The sequence below is a fragment of the Amphiprion ocellaris genome, chromosome 10 (assembly GCF_022539595.1).
Source record: "Amphiprion ocellaris isolate individual 3 ecotype Okinawa chromosome 10, ASM2253959v1, whole genome shotgun sequence".
NCBI classification, from domain to species: domain Eukaryota; kingdom Metazoa; phylum Chordata; class Actinopteri; family Pomacentridae; genus Amphiprion; species Amphiprion ocellaris.
In genome coordinates, this window is record NC_072775.1 from 21042042 (window position 1) to 21059149 (window position 17108).

Here is a 17108-nt window from a genome sequence, read left to right on the forward strand (position 1 = left end):
CCACTGTTATTACTGTTGACTGTGGTGGGAAAGCTGAGTATAAAAGAAGCATTATGGTAGAAAAATAACCTCTGAAATGAGATAACGCAGGACATTTCAACAAAACACGTCAAAACAGAGATGAATCTCTTTCAGTAAATTTCGTCCCGAATGAAAACAGCCTATCCATTCTGCTGTGGAGAGGACAAGGCTGCAGCTGCTGGTGGTTGTGTGTCAGAGTTTTCTCACCATGTAGGAGGGGAAGATGAGGACTCTCTTGTGTTTTCCACAAGGCCACTGTGGGTCATCCAGCAGATTGGGGTCATACTCGCGAAAGTCCCCCAAATCATTCCCTGCCACGAGCACAAACGCAGCAACACAACAGTTTTCTTTTCCATTCATAATATACTAGAGAATGAAAAACTGAGAGTGGAGATTACAAACATTTCGAACAAATACTTGTTGGCAGTTGACTGACCCGTATCTAAGCTGCTCTGGTTGCTGTTGGCCCGGCCCAGGCTGAGGCTGCGGTGACTCGCATTACGAGACTGAGAGAAGGACGACGTGGAGTCGATGGTGTTTCTCCGACCACCCAGCACATTAGTGGGATACAGGAACTGGGTGTAGGACACAGTCTGCAAACACAGGTGTATTTAGAACGTTTGTTGCACTGAAGTCTGAAACCTTTGATTTTATATTGCACCTGTTCAGCCTGAAATATTAAGAGATCAGCAACATTCTGTCAAAGCAGGGAAAACACCGAAAACTTTGGCAACAGCGTTCCAGTTTATCATCCCAGTGAGCCAGCAAGAACAGTAAGAGGAGACTGGAACTGACTTGGCTAAAAGGAATGTAGTTGTTAATAATGCACTTAATTACAGCCGCAGTTTTCCTGCTGCCCTGACATGTGAAAATGCAGCTCACTGCATGTAATTCAAATATGCTAAAAAGTGTGCCATCTGTAGAAATTACCTTACTAAATCAAAAATATGAACCCTCTGGAACCCAAAAACCCATTAGCAAGCTTGAAAAGCATGTCATTAAAAAATTACCAAAATGACACCATTTAAACTGTAACAACAACAAACAACAAAAATTGGCAGATTTTGATCCTTTAATCACCCTTCACGTCTCGGGACACTAAACCAAATCATGCTATTTTTTAAAAAAAAGTCTCTTTCTTGTATTAATCTCATTTAAAAATCTGTTTAAAACATACTATTTTTTGTAACCAGACTCTGCAAAAAGCAGAAAGGTTTTTGCTGCTCTGTACAACTATAAAGCTATTAATGACACAGCTATGACCAACAGTAACACTACAAAAATTCAAGGACTTTTCAGGTGTACTGGGCTGAACAGCAGACTGTATTTATACAGAGTAGAAAAGGTGACAAGTATGAAAACATCCATCTGTCCATACACTGTTTAAACCTTATTAGGGTCACGGAGGGACTAGAGTCTATCCCAGCTGACTTAGATTGAAGGCAGGGGACACCTGGACAGGTCACCAGTCTATCACAGGGCTACACATAGAGACAAACAATCACTCTCACACTCACACCTACAGACAATTAAGAATTACCAATTCACCTCAGCATGTTTTTGGACTGTGGGAGAAAGTCGGAGTACCTGGAGAAAACCCACATATGCACATGGAGAACATGCAAACTGCATGCAGAAAGATCCCAGGCCGGGACGCAAAGCAGGGATCTTCTAGCTGCAAGGCGACAGTGCAAACCACCGAGCCGCTGTGCAGCCCAGTATGGAAACAGATTAAGAATTTTTAAAAAAGTAAAAAATCTATAGTATGTAGAGTCACCTATGAGCACTTGAAAAAATGATGATCATATTCATTTCAATTTTCTTATTTTTTCAATTTTCATAAAACGTAATTTTCATTTTTTTATGATTATGGCATTGTAACAGTCTTTGAATTCATTCAGACATGTTTGAGTTCTCTCTATGTGTGGCTATGGTTTCCATAGAGATGCAGGACTTTATATCGCAGTACCAGTCCACAATGAGCAAAAACGTGACAATAGGATGGCCAGTAAGCTGTCTGGGGTTAGAGATTTAAACACATAAGTCGCTTACTCCGTGGTTCTGTTTTATAAAATAAATTTTTTTAAAAATGAAACTGTCTGTGGAGAACATAAAAGTTTAGGATTTAAATTCAACATATGTGACAGAGGAGTAGTTCAAAGTTCAAAGACTGTTGTGAAAATATGCACGCTTCGTGATTTAAATACACATTAGTAGTATCTTTGGTGTAACTTTGCATTTTCAGATATTTTTATAGCCACAGTAAACACACCATCCAACGTCCATTCATGTTATGCATAATGAAGACAGGGACAGACATTTTTCTTGTTCCTCACCTTTCCATCAGCTCCCAGCTCCACTCCCTCCAGCCCAATCACCATCTCTTTGGCACTCACGCCTCCTGACGGATGCCGCTGGCGGCCTCCTTCCAGCTTTACCTCCCTAATGAGCACAAGACTTTTAGAATGTTCACCATAAAAATTATTCTACAGCATCTTGAAACTCCCACACATTCCCTAAACAGTCTTGCTGAGGCCTGTTCTAGCTGATCTCTCCACGCACACACTCTCCTTAACAGATATAGACCCTGTATCGATCTGCACTCATCAGCTGGCCTAGTTTCTGTAATTGCCTGTTCTTTGGGCCCTTCTCAGGGCAATCCGAAATAAAGTGCACCCTTGGGAGGGAGGGAGAGAAGATAGAGGAGAGTATGGTTTCGTTCTAGCAGGCCAGACCCTCAGCTGCTGCCTCACCAATGCCTGAAATGCCACACTGCTGTGGGAGATTTGCAGGAGGTCAAATGTTCTCCTGAAGTACAAAACAGATGGCTGGAGAGTAAAGTGTGTCAGTGGAGCAAACAGTGGGCAGCTCTGGACTGTACACGTACTTCTACGGGCCAAATCTTTCTGTACTTCATGTCTGCCGCAGAAAACTTAGAGCACACTCGGGACAACATGAGCAAAATTAAACTGTGTGTCCATGAAGTCAAATTTAACTGGCATTTACTATTTGGACATGAGGATGAAACTCCAATATCCACCAGAGCAGCAGCAGGATGTACACACTTCACTACCAAACATAGGTTACTGCTCTGATTTAACTTCTCTTGATGGTTTTACGTAACTGTCACTTAGGGCTAATTTACCGTGTTTCCACTGACAGAGAAGATTTCATGCTTGCAGGTCGATTTGTTCACAGTCTGTCATAATAAATAACTGATAGCAAGGATGTAATGACAAGCTGAAGTCTAATTCTTTCCAGCCAATTAAAATTTGTGATTAAAAAAAATTGCCGGAAAATGAAAATGCTCAAAGCAAAAGGCAAAGCTGATACTCACATTTCCAAACTTAGAAATCAGTCTGCCCTAGTTTCTGTGTGCTGAAACAGCAGTGAGATAGCGCTAACAAAGATATTCAAATAGCCACATGTTTAAGGGGTATAACAACTTTGGCTTGATATTGATGTTGGTAGTGAAATTTTACAGTGACTGCTCTTGCTTTTCTGGTGTTCAGACTGATGAAATAAATGACACAGGGAGTCCTGACATGACTCTTCCAGTGTTTTGGTGACATTCTGACCCTACTCGTTACAATAAAAACAGTGCTATCTAGCAGACAGGCACGTCAGGACACAATGTTGACAGATGCACCACAGACACGAAGATCCTCAGGCAGCGGATGTCTTAGAGAACAGTGGAAAATAAATAAATAAATAAATAAATAGGGAAAACAGAGGAGACAGAAAGCTTTCTATTGAGAGCTCTTCTTTAAAGCCATTCAGAAAAAAGGACTTCATTCTGCTGAGAATATGAAAGGAAATAACAGGACAAGCTTAGTCACATGCATGAATGAGAGCTTGTTTAATCTCTGTGTTAGCGGCGTTACCAAAAGTTTCTAAATGTAGCATTAGGGAAACTGAGAATAAATATTAACACGACCAAAAGAATCTTGACCTTTGTGGTCTACTTTATTACTAAATACTTTACAGCTCACATAAACAGTTCAGAGTCGGGTTGACTGCCTTGTAATAATATTCCCTGGCAGTCTTACCCAGCTCTACCTATTACCCTGAACTTATGAGCATCAGTAAGTTTTTAGTTTATTAATCCCAGTGAGGAAATTTGTCCTCTGCATTTTTACACAAGTAATACTTCCACCCAAGAACCAACTTTAAGCACATTTTAATGCCAGGAGTATTACCTAACATACACTATCAGTCAAAAGTTTGGACACACCTTCTCATTTAATGTTTTATCTTTATTTTCATGACTATATTGTAGATTCTCACTGAAGGCATCAAAACCGTGAATGAACACATATGGAATTATGTAATAAACAAAAAAGTGTGAAATAAGTCAAAACATGTTTTATATTTTAGATTCTTCAACATACCCAACCTTTGCTTTGATTACTGCTTTGCACACTCTTGACATTCTCTCCATGACCTTGCATGTAGAGACCATCCATTCACCTTTTCTGTGTCGCACAAAGACACGGCAGGTGGAACCAAAGACCTCAAATTTGGACTCATCAGACCAAAGCACAGATTTCCACTGGTCTAATGTCCATTCTTTGTGTTTCTTGGCCCAAACAAACCTCTTCTGCTTCTTACTTTTCCTTAGTAGTGGTTTCTTAGCAGATGTTTGATCATAAAGGCCTGATTGGTTCAGTCTCCTCTGAACAGTTGATGTAGAGATGTGTTTGCTACTAGAACTCTGTGTGGCATTTATCTGGGCTCTAATCTCAGGTGCTGTTAACTTTTTGAGGCTGGTGACTTGGATGAACTTATTCTCAGCAGCAGAGGTGACTCTTGGTCTTCCTTTCCTGGTGTGATCCTCATGTGAGTCAGTTTCGTCATAGCATTTGATGTTTTTTGCGACTGCATTTTGGGATACAAGTTTTTGCAATTTTCCAGATTGACTGACCTTCAGTTCTTAAAGTAATGATGGAATGTTGTTCCTCTTTATTGAGTTCATTGTTTCTTGCCATAATATGGATTCTAACAGTTGTCAAATAGGGCTGTCAACTGTGTACCAACCTGACTTCTGCACAACACAACTGATGGTCCCAACCCCATTAAGAAGGCAAGAAAGTCCACAAATTAACACTGATAAGGCACAACTGTGAAGTGAAAATCATTTCAGGAGACTACATCATGAAGCCCATGGAAAGAATGCCAAGAGTGTGCAAAGCAGTAATCAAAGCAAAGGGTGGCTACTTTGAAGAATCCAAAATATAAAACATGTTTTGACTTATTTCACACTTTTTTGTTTACTAGATAATTCCACGTGTTCATTCATGGTTTTGATGCCTTCAGTAAGAATCTACAATGTAGTCATGAAAATAAAGATAAAACATTAAATGAGAAGGTGTGTCCAAACTTTTGACTGGTAGTGTATATGAGCTTATGCAAATAAAAAAAAAAAATACATGGAAGAGACTAACACCATCACAGGAAGAACATGCAAAGTTCACAGAAACGTTGACAGATTTGACCCCAGAACCAATCCGTAAACAGAGGTTGAAATATCAGCCAATCAGCTTCTCTAAAGCTCAATAATTATTGTGTTTCAACTTGTTTAAGAGGTAAAATTGTGAGTTTGATTTCAGAGTTGCTTGCAGGCGGATATTTTACCTTTCGACAGAGACATGCTATTTTGGTTCCAGTCTTTATGCTAACCTACGGTAAGCAGACCCTGATGTAACAGACAGATACAAAAGTGTTACGAGAAAAAGAAACTTGTTTGGGACCACGCCAGTCTGCTGTGTACAGCTTGGCAGCTTTAGCTCATGCAGCAGTAGTGACCATGAGAATAAAGACAGGCAGACAGAGGAGAGAGGAGGACGGAAAGAAAAACAACTGCATGCAATCAGCCGTTTGTGACTAATGAAACGTTCTTCTGCAGTTGTAACACTTGACTGAGTCAGCCAAAGTCTAACTGTAAACTGTCAATTAGCAGCAACGAGCAGTCAAATGTGCTTATTGGATATCCCTGGGGGGTTTATTAACCCTTGACCTGGCACTGATTGGCTGGCTTAGGAAATTCCACAAACGGACTGAGCCTTTTATGCTCTTCACTAAGCCCTGGTATGGAGCTTTTCTTTCTGCGCATTGTATCCCCTGTTGTTTATCTGTCCCCTTTCCCTTTCACTTCCTCCAAAACACACCATTTCATGTGACTGTGGGTTGGTGGGAGGGGAGGGGAGGGGAGGGGGTGTCAGGACCAAGGCCATACCAGAGCAGTCCCCATGCAAGCCAGGTGGGTCCCCTTTACAAAGAGCTTTATGTCGCTTTAAAAAAGGAAACAGACATTGTCTACAGACAAGCCACAGATTATTCCTGTTCAGGCAGTAAGAAATGTAAACCCTGGCACAGACTGAGAACAAAAATGGCTAATAACATGTCATAACTGTACGAGCAACAGAAACTCCGGTCTGCCGAATCGCCACTGTAAAATAATTTCAGGGTTTAAATTTCTACGTCTAAGAGCGAGTCCCCCAGGAGAGGTGGATGTTAAATGCTAAACAGCAAAGCCAGCAACAGTTGCAACAAACAAAAATGAGTTGAATTGAACAAAAAAGGATGAGTGCCCAAAAGCCACCAGAGCCATAATGGAAAAAGCAATACAAGCAACAAGCATTAGGGCTACAATCTAGTCCTGCTACACACAAAATGAAGCCTATAAAGCCCCTTACAGCCCATTCGTCAATTATTTTTTAACCTATTAAGAAAAATGCATCCACCAAAACCAAACCTTCAAGGGAAGAGTGTGTCCACAGAAAAAGAGGGATGAGAAAACAAAGGGAAAGAGGGAGCACAGGTTGGACGAAGTTCAGCATGCTGTAGGATACATACCCTGCTTGGCTACAATCTCGATAGGGCAGGACAGAAAATACACTATAGAAGGATCTTCTGCCACTGATAAGGACTATCCTATGAAAACAAAAATGGCAAACAAGCCAATCAACATCTATCTGACAAGATCCACAGGTTAAAGATGGAGAGAGTTTGCAGTAAAAATTGAGAATGAACTGAAACTTCAGTGCGAGTATGTGTTGTTTTGTAGTTGTGTAGCGAGTAGTCAGTGGTTGGTGGGAAACATGCATTTTTGTTACAAGACTGTATTTATTTTTTAATAACTTAAGATAGAATGTGCTATTTTAAACCAGACTGCTTTGCACTTGAGTAAAAACCAAACAATATCTGATCAGAGATGTTTTCCAGTTACCAGATGTCAACAGCACAGAGGGCAGAATGACTCTGACTTCAAGCTGCACTACAACACCCTCATAATTGCTTCTTTTAACAGCTCCACCTCACGGAAACATGGTGAATCTTGATACTCGGCCAAAATCAACATCGAGACATAAACACCACAAGTCACGAACCGCTGTCTGTTCCAGTGTCAGTTAATGAAACCTGGATATGAGAAAAAAATAACTCCAAGTGACCTAATTAAAGAGTGAAACTTTTCAAGATGCTATGCTGATGTCTACACAAGAAATGCTGCACTAACACAGGAGATGTATCTTTCATTATCAACCAAATGCTGAATAACAAAGAGGAAAGTAAAGACTATAACATGGCTACATTTTAAACTCAAGGCAAAATGGCTAAATCCACTACAAAGGGCCAGAGATAAACTGTATCACACAAATCACAGAGGAAAAGCTAACTGAATTAACTTCCAAATCAAAAAAAAAAAAAACAACATGTGACAGTGATAATAATCAGTCACCAGATCTGTGTTATTCAAAAACACTCCATCGGTCACCTAGTCTGGACTACACAATAATCAGTACTTCGCCTTTAACACAACTGGTTTGCAATCAGGGATTTGTGTGCTACACACATGCTTATGTAACCTGTGACACAGCGATGTGTGACGTAGAATTTAGGAGTGAGTGATTTGTGGTGGGACTGTAAAACTTCAACTGTGTTGGAATAAAGAATAAAACATGTATCAGATTATCCTGTGTGTAAATAGACCTCCCTCTATAGGTCAGAATGCATGCTGTGGATGGGCCAGGCCTGCTCGCCTGCAATGTGGCTGTAATGTGAGAAACATCCAAACAGCAGTTCATTGACTGGGGCAGCCTGCCATTATTCAGTGAGGACTTGTTAGGATGCTGTTGTTTGCCTTCATACCTTCCATTGCGCATATCGTGTTGCCTCATGTTCTTTATGAAGTGGACCTTCTTGAAGCTCTTTGGTCGGGGTGAACCCGATAGGGTTCGGCATCTGAAATGTAAAACAAACATGAAGCATCAGCACCTCGAAAAAACAGAGAAACTGTGCCAACTGGGATGCATTACACTGAGCTGAATGTCTTATTTTAGACACAGAAGTATAGCAGCAGTGTGAATGAGGGGGTGTTTCTGTGCCGTTTACTACCTGCGCAGAGGAGCGTTTTCTTCTATGTCCTCTAGAGTTTCAAGCGAAGAGCGCTGTGAGATGAGTCTTCGTCTGGGAGGACGGACAGAGGGGAAGTTGGAAGTTAGGGGGATATGATGAAACATCATTATCACACCAAAAACCTCCCCGGACCAACTGTCGTTTTGCAAAACTGGCTTTTAGGAGAACTAACTATTGTAAAGCCATTCCTCCACACCTGTACAACAGACAGTATTCCAGTGGATATGTACAGTACTTTTTGCTCCATGAACAGCATTCCTTGCTTTTTTCACTGCATAATGCAATTATCATTTTTACTACTCTGTTTATATATTCCTTTCTAGCTTTTAAATATCTGTATATATTGTGTTATATTTACTTTTGTTGCAACTATTTTTTCTCCCTGTTCTTCTTTCTATAGTTTCTTTATTTGTTATTCTTTTTCCATATTCCTAGGGTGACTCCCACAGCCAAAACCAAATTCCTTGTATGTTGTGTACGTACTTGGCCATTAAAGCTAATTCTAATTCTGAAAATATTAATGATCTTTAGTATGATTATGTACAACAACAAAAAAAAATATCTAAAAACAGCGTAATGTAATTTAAAGCACAACCCCAAATGAAAGTCACTTCTAAAGTGATTCTTAAAATGGAAAAGGGGTGAAATGAAAATCCATAAGAGTTCAGTTTTCACACAAATTGAGGTCAGTCTGTCTCACCATTTACAAACAGTGCACAAAATGTCACCCAAACAACTTAGTGCAAAGTAATAAGTCAATAACTGCTTGAAGATGCTATTCACCTCACTATACTTTTCTAAACTTATTGAGAAACTGAACTGTTCAGAGGACACCAATCACTAATTTTAAATCGCTTGAGTTGACCGTTGTTACAACATGACAAACACTCAACTATTGTATTGTATTGTACTACACCCAAGTGTGGTATTGTAAACCTTTTAAGATACCTTAATTGAACATAAACTAAGTCAGACTGCTCAATGCATCAGTGTTAATGTAGAATTTTTCCATATAACTAAATCAACCTTCCAGTCCTTGTGAGTTCTTGACAAACACAAAGCTGATGAAGCCTGTCAGCACCAGGTAAATCTTTGTCTTTCGCATTTTTAAACCTTCTTTCTACGGGGACAATCCCCATGTTGATGTACTGGTAGCAGTGTGTTTGGAGTATATCAACAACGACAAGGAGAATTCAGAGGAGGGACAACAATCATAAACACACCTCAACTGTGACTGTGTCATTACTCCCACTATCAGAAGGTGGGAACCACAGTTCTGCACTGCAGGTTCATCATCTGGACTCAAAGCAGTTTCTGGGTGGCGGTTGCCCCCTTTTTTGACAATGATGTAAAATGCTGCATCTCAATGGAAACAGCACATACGCTACCATTCAAAAGTTTTACAACATCCCAGTTTTTAGAGTTTTTATTGAAATTCAAGCAGTTCAAGTCCGATGAATAGCTTGAAGTGGTAAAAAGGTAAGTGGTGAACTGCCAGAGGTTAAAAAAAGTAAGGTCACCCAAAACTGAAAATAATGTTCATTTCAGAATTACACAAAAAGGCCTTTTTCAGGGAACAAGAAATGAGTTTACAACTTAGAGCTGTTCTGCAGCAATGGAGGTTGATCAAGTCTTGAAAGTTGGTGCTACCAAATCCTACAGGTGTCCCAACTTTTCTTGATTACTTACAAAATTTTTGACCGATAGTGTCTATACAGTGAAGCCCAAAATTATTCATACCCCTGGCAAATTTTGACTGAAAGGTACCTTTATTCAACCAGCAATTTTTTTTTTGATTGGAAATAACACAGGTGTTGTACAAGAGGCATCACTGTGTAAAAAATAATTTCTCAGCTTTTATTTACATTTTAGCGTAATTTTAAGTCAAAATTTGCTAGGGGTATGAATAATTTCGGGCTTGACTGTATGTAAAAAAGTTTAATTTCTTTGAAAATGTATTGACATTAAACAAAAAATAACAAACCTGCAATGAACATGTACAAAATTTTCCAAGCATCCCAGGTGTTACCAATACTGGGAAAAATGTGACTGTACACACTACAGATATTTTACTATTAGATTTTTAGTTTGCTTCTATACATGTCTCCTATCAGCTTTATGATAACATAGCTCTTTGGCAGAAAAGTTCTTGAATTTGAATTCTTTGAATTTGCACTAAACTGTGCAGAATTTAGTTTGCTTTTCTATTTTCTTAAAGCCATTCTGGTTAGAGCAAATCGTTTATTTTTGACTTATTTTTAAATGAGACATGTACAATACAGGGATTCGATAAATCTAAGCTTAAAATCCCAATTAAAACCATGGTTAACCACATATCATTGAAGGACTATCGGAAAGCAGAAATTATTGCTGTTTACAGTCTCTGTCTGGGATAAATGATATAATGTTGGTGATTTTTTTAAAAACAGAAAAAATGCCTTTAAAAGCAGTTTTGAGTTTTAGGGATTAAATGAATTTTGATACTTTGATACTCGATGTTGCAGATACAGAGTATTTCAGATCTTAAAAGTCTACCGAAGCACACCCATTAACCCTTAATCGTGCAAAAAGAATAATATTTAAAGCCTCCTGTATCTTCATCGGTTATACTTCAGTCAGTATTTAAAAGCTTTAAGGTTCAATATTCAGCTGTAGAACAAAGTATGCGTGTGTTCACTGAAGGCCTCAGAACAATGGTCAAACAATGCTGTCAAAGTATCACCTGTCTGGATTTGTTCTGTGGTTAATTTCCAAAAACTAGCTTTGGACGGTAAAGTTATGACTGCCATCAATCAACAACACAGTGTGTCTGTGTGGTCAATGATCACTCCTCAGTCTTGCGCAGATCACAGAGAATTTTCCAGGATCAGAGCTGCTAAGAGGATAACGAGTTGGCTCTGCGAGCACTTTGTGTAACACATTTTGTCACACATGGCCTTTATTTCACACTTTAGCTGCTCAACTCAACAGACTAATTCTGCTGGACCACTTTTATATGATCAGCTGCCAGCTTCGGAAACAAACCCACATGTTATAGCTAAGTATGCCTGAGCTGTTCCAAAATTAGGTTATAATAGCATGTTTAGCATCACAATAACAGCATAATCCAACTCATTAGTCAGCCTTACAAAGTGGTGGAAATTAACACATTAGTGGTCAAATAACGCAAAGCTGACACATTCTCCCGAAGGCCCTATCTGTGAACCAGAAATAAACAAACCTGCAGCAGTATCACTACTTGGAAAAAACAGGGAAGTGGGAAAGCAAGTGACTCCATGGATACTACATGTGGCCGTGCACGATCTGACACTCTTCACAAATTCAAATGTGCTCTGATGTTTTTGACCCTGCAGCAATAAGATAAGCTGAGGACACTTAACCCGATCAACCCCTCCTTCACTAAGCATTTCAGCCAAAGGCAGAGACAGTAAAGTGTCTGGTTAATGAACGACAGAGCATGAGGACAAATTAACAAAAGATAACTCTGTCCTTGAGGATCTCCCCGAGTTTAAAACAACACAGGCTGAGTGAGCGCTGTACACCTGAGGAGACGAGGTGAGTTAAGTGTTTACATGAGCAGCCAGAGCACTGAAGCAGACAAGACACCAAGAGCACTAACTGTATATTATGACCCTAATGATCATAAATAGGAGTGGAGAACGTCAAGCTTTGACAGAAGGCACAAACAATGAAATTCTGAGTCCAGGCGATTAGAACAATTAGAAACTGCTATCAGCTGTGTCTCTGCTTGTGTGAGCTGAAAGGACATGATGAAGGGTCTGGCCTGACCTCTGCCTGAAGGTCAGACAAGGGGAATCATGTGATTTATGGTCAGTCTTACATCATCCTGCTTCAGAGACAACACTGCGAGATGGATTGTCTGGATAAGGATCTATGACTGCAGGTTGTCTCGGAGGACAAGACGTCTCTCATGTTTTTTTCTCTTTCTGATGGTGCATCACTTCATTGATTAAACTACTTTATGCTACATGAAGCGCTGAGAACACTTCAGGTTGGAGGAAAACCTCTCAGTATTGTCTCGCCTCTATATATTGATGTATTTAGCTGTGAAATGGGATTTTAGAGTACAACTGTGAGAACAGGAAACCTAATCTTTACATTTAAATCCAAAATAGACTAGCATTTTATGCTTCTAACTGAATACTTGACTTCAAGCTTTATATGAGCAATTGCTCCGATGACTGTGTGCAAAATGAAAGGTATGTTATATTGATGAAGCTGCAGAGAAGGATCAGCCGGCAGTGCAGTTCTCTCCCAGAGTGTTTTTCAGCTCTTTGTTTTGGTTTCACAGCCCACAAATGAGTGCTCTGCTTCACACTCACCACTTTGATCAACATCATTCTTGAACTTCAGCTGGCAATATTTAGCAACGAAGGAACCACAGATGTTACTGAGAAATCTTCATGTGTACTAGTGTCTAGTACTAGGTGTGGAAACAGACAAAAAACATTCTTCCTATTAAGGACTTTAAACATACATTTCCTTATTTTGTATTTGACATGGTATGTTTAAATCAGTATAATCTTTGGCATGTTTATCTTAACAGATGCACTACTGTTCAAAAGTTTGGGGTCACCCAGCAAATTTCATGTTTTCCATGAAAACTCGCACTTTTATTCATATGCTAACATAACTGCACAAGGGTTTTCTAATCATCAATTAGCCTTTCAACACCATTAGCTAACACAATGTAGCATTAGAACACAGGAGTGATGGTTGCTGGAAATGTTCCTCTGTACCACTATGGAGATATTCCATTAAAATCAGAAGTTTCCAGCTAGAATAGTCATTTACCACATTAACAATGTCAAGACTGTATCTCTAATTAATTTAATATTATCTTCATTGAAAAAAGTGCTTTTCTTTCAAAAAGGACAATTCTAAGTGACCCCAAACTTTTCAACAATAGTGTAGATGAATGCATAAAGAGAGAAAAAGAGAGAATCCACACATCAATAAATCACTCTGAACTTAAACCAAAACTAAAGTTAGACTTCTTTTTTTTAAAAAACCTGTCAGCTCTTTCAAATCAGGCCTGAAAACCATATTGTTTACTGCAGCTTTCTCTTAGATGGTCGATCTATTTTCTTGTCTTTTAACGCACTTTTATGATCTTAATGTCTACTTTTGTGTTTTATTTCTAAGATTTTATTGTATGTCAACCTTTAAATCACTTTTCCGAATGTATTTCTTTGCCATTCTAAAGCACCTTGAATTGCCTTGTGTATGAATTTTGCTAAACAAATAAACTTGCCTTGCTTTATTTTTGAGTTAGCAGGCATCTTTCAAAGTTAGTCTCTTTAACAGAGTTGCCAGACATTGGATTGCTGCCGATATCAAATATGCTGAAATTTCTCAGTTCATTTTGGCCCACTGCTGATGCAGATATGTGCACATAATTTTTCCAGCTAATTTCAGAGAACATCGGGTCTCTCCTGTAATGGAACTAGCATATTATTATCCCTACTCCTATTGAGAAGGTCCACTGGCAAGGCCAGACATAAATTACAATGCTTTTCAGAGCATGCCACATTTATTTTAATGATACATGTACAAACTAAACTTTATCCTACTTCAAAAGGCTCGGGTGATGCTCTCTGTGAGAAATTCCAGAGAACCTCCACAACCAGGGCAAATGTGACCTACTTCACAAGTTGCAAAACAAGTAAATAAACGTAATCTTTGTCCACACGCGCACCCACGTGCCAGGAACCAGCGCTGAGCATTAGTCAGCATCATCTTATCTGCCTGTCACTGCTCATTTTGGGCTAAAGCCGGTATTTCATTTAAACGGTACCAACAGCATGCCGATATCATCGTGCATCACTAATTTTTAGTACAAAGAACCCTCTTCATGTTTCACCAGACAGTGTCTCCTTGTAGAGCTGCAGGCCAACAGTGGTACAAAGATCACATTAAAAAAGCCACCAACTTTAGGAGCTCGTCTGTCTGCACGGCGGAGGAATATGGCCTCGCTCCATCAGCAGGTTGCTTATTTCTCAACGTTAGAATTCATTTTATGTGGACGTCCTCCAAGCACATACCAAAGACAGGGCACAGGCAGGGTTTAACAACTTCATACTGTATTTACTAGCCGAACGGCCGAGCAGCTGAGCAGAAACGGGATGCCAGACATGCAACACTGTGGCTGAGTATTGAACCTCAGCAGTTTGTTTTTAGTGCCAACTGGAATGTGTCCTTAGTACAAAATATTGAAAACTGACAAGTCGTCCAAGCTGACAAGCAGCCGCTGCCAGCTTTTACAGGTCGGCTTCAATTTAAGTTACAATTCTTCCACTTTTGACTATATTTTATTTCATGGCTGCTTGTTTTATAATGTCCACTTTATTGTTACGCTGTGTATTGATGTAATGTAGTTATTTTTAAAGCTGTAGTCAATCATGCACTGCTAGATGCTAGAGTGTTTGTTTTGATTATTATTTCCTGTAGCTCTCTCGAGAGCAAAATGATTTTGGGGGCATTTTTTGTACCTTTTTCAGCATAAAAAAAGCACAGATTAAAGCTGTCAGAAGCTGCTAGTGTGGCGGTGCAGCTTTCAGGAGGTCGAGAAGCGGAACTAGACACTCATTGAGCATTTCACCATGAGGCACAGCTTCCTGGGAGGGAGGAGAGGATTTGAGTAAGAGAGGCTCTCTGAATGGAAAGCAGAGAGCAGAGAGGATTTGACAGCAGGTTCTGACGGTGAGAGACCCATGAGATGACTGTTTCTGACAGCCGTCCCGCTGAGAGGTGAGATCCTCCCAACGCTCCTCGCTGGGCTCCAGTGGGAAGACAAAGCAGACAAAGACAGAAAATAAAAGACATGAAATAGCAAAGACCCTGTTGCATGTGGAGCTGAACAGAGGTGTAGAGTTACAGGATGTGTACGTCACACACAGAGCAGGAGGAGAAAACAGGTGTGTGCCAAGTTTTGGAATGACATTCACTAAAAATAATTGGAGGAGGAGTAAATCAGAGCAAGAGCCAGGGAATATTCATGTAACAATCAAAGAAAACAATACAAAGAAATAAAAAACTGAAAGCGAAACATCAGGTGTGCTCAGCTGGATTCTCTCTAAGGGGAAACTAGATAGTTGTTCAGGAGATGATATATTTCATATCAGGACATATCTGTCCTGGTGAGTCAGGACGGTGGAACCACCTGCACGGAGTAAATATACAAACGGCTGAACTTTCTCCTCCTGTTGTGTATTGTTGTGTCCAAGCTGAGCGTGTTGCTTAGAACTGAAACAGCTGACTACAAAAAAAGTGCAAGAAAACTGCTCATAGTTTTCATTCATTTAGGCCCCTTATAGCGGTTGAACAAGAAACAAAACACTTGAAAGTTTTTCCCCTTAATTTCATAACTGGGTTACAACATCCTCTAGGAAATGTGCTAATTTACCAGTACCCAGTGCCAGTTTATTGAACCATTCAACACATACTGAAACATGCGTCTGCAGGACTGACTGGCTGCTCCTGTGCGTCCATGCATTGGCACGCTTTTAGAATTTTAAGAGTGCAAACACATTTTTTGTTTGCCTCCACTGATCCCACCAGTGTGCAGTTTATTGACCTGACTGTGCAGATCCTGCAGACACACGCGTGAACCTTCACCCTTTCGTTTCACCACCCCGCACTGTACTTGATGTTCCCAACAGCACACAAGAGAAGCGAAACCGCTGTGACCGCCGTTACCTTGACCTCTGCAGCTCTATCTGTCCGCCCTCCAGACAGTAGTTCTGGGAGGACTGCCTGGAGTAGGGGGCAGGTAGGATTCCCTGAGTGTACGTCTGCAGCCTCCCTCTGGTCGAGGCTGGCACCGCGGAGAAAGGCGAGCTGAACGTCGAGGGCATGAAAGCGTCGCCCTCTATGTCTGAGCCCGCCGGGCCAGCTGCGGGACCCGTCCCGAGGCTGGCCCGACTGCTGGCGAGGAGAGCCTGGTTTGCAAAGGCGAGCGCCTGGGCGGCCGTGGTCGCCGCCGCCGCCGCCGCAGCAGCAGCAGCTCCGGCGGCTCCGTACGCAGAGCGCTCCGGGGAAACCAGGCTGTGTCTAGTCCGAGCTTCCAGCGAGTTATCCTCCTCGTTCTGATTGTCTGCATCGTCTTGCACGGGTCGCCCATCCAGAGAAATGTTGCTGAGAAAGGACAGCGCCGCTTGCCTCCTCCTCGGGTCTATGCGTTTCCGCGTATGCTCAACGCTGGAGTGCTTTATCTGAAGCGTGGCCGTGGATGTGTTGCTGCTCGTGGCAGCCGCCATGGTCCACCTCCCGTGATCCGAGTCCCCGCAGCCGCGATCTCAGCTCGTCCACATTAATAACGAGCCAATCGCGCCCGTGTTGGTGAATGGTGGTGGCCGTCTTTTAAGTACATGCGTTTAACTGGGGGAAAACAGGGAGGTCACGTGTGCGCAGTATTGTGGCAGCACAGGGAAAATTTGGACCAATGAGCTGTCGGGAATACATGTGTGTTTTTTTTTCCTTTTTTTTTTTTTTTTTTTTACCTTTTCCTGAATGCTGAAACCTCCACTACCTCCTGTGACAATGCATGCCCAAATTACATAAACCGACACGCTGTGCCTGGAACTGTGCACGATTACAACCTACCAGCAACTTTTCCTTTCTCATGCATCATTTTATAACAAAACACGCTC

The 17108-nt window shown here is 40.8% G+C and overlaps 1 protein-coding gene across 2 annotated transcripts; it reads right to left on the minus strand.

Annotated features, from left to right (window-relative positions):
* Positions 1 to 11: 11 nt before the first annotated feature.
* Positions 12 to 16863, minus strand: cables1 (Cdk5 and Abl enzyme substrate 1). 2 transcript variants are annotated; one of them, XM_055014648.1, is made up of 7 exons: positions 16156 to 16863; positions 8416 to 8487; positions 8170 to 8262; positions 6877 to 6954; positions 2358 to 2463; positions 458 to 614; positions 14 to 332 (listed from the first exon to the last, which is right to left on the minus strand). In XM_055014648.1, exons 1-7 carry the CDS (start codon positions 16713 to 16715, stop codon positions 214 to 216), a joined length of 1185 nt encoding a protein of 394 aa, XP_054870623.1. In that variant the 5' UTR covers positions 16716 to 16863; the 3' UTR covers positions 14 to 213. The 2 variants fall into 2 exon arrangements, with proteins under 2 accessions (XP_054870624.1, XP_054870623.1); XM_055014649.1 differs by lacking the exon at positions 6877 to 6954 and having other exon boundaries at positions 12 to 332.
* Positions 16864 to 17108: the final 245 nt, after the last annotated feature.

Excerpts from the sequence above, each read along its gene's own strand:
- cables1 (XM_055014648.1), bottom strand. The coding sequence starts at position 16,715 with ATGGCGGCTGCCACGAGCAGCAACACATCCACGGCCACGCTTCAGATA. Across the intron at positions 6,955-8,169 it reads CACGATATGCGCAATGGAAG|GATAGTCCTTATCAGTGGCA; the intron begins GTATGAAGGCAA and ends TTGTTTTCATAG. Across the intron at positions 333-457 it reads CCAGAGCAGCTTAGATACGG|GGAATGATTTGGGGGACTTT; the intron begins GTCAGTCAACTG and ends TGCTCGTGGCAG.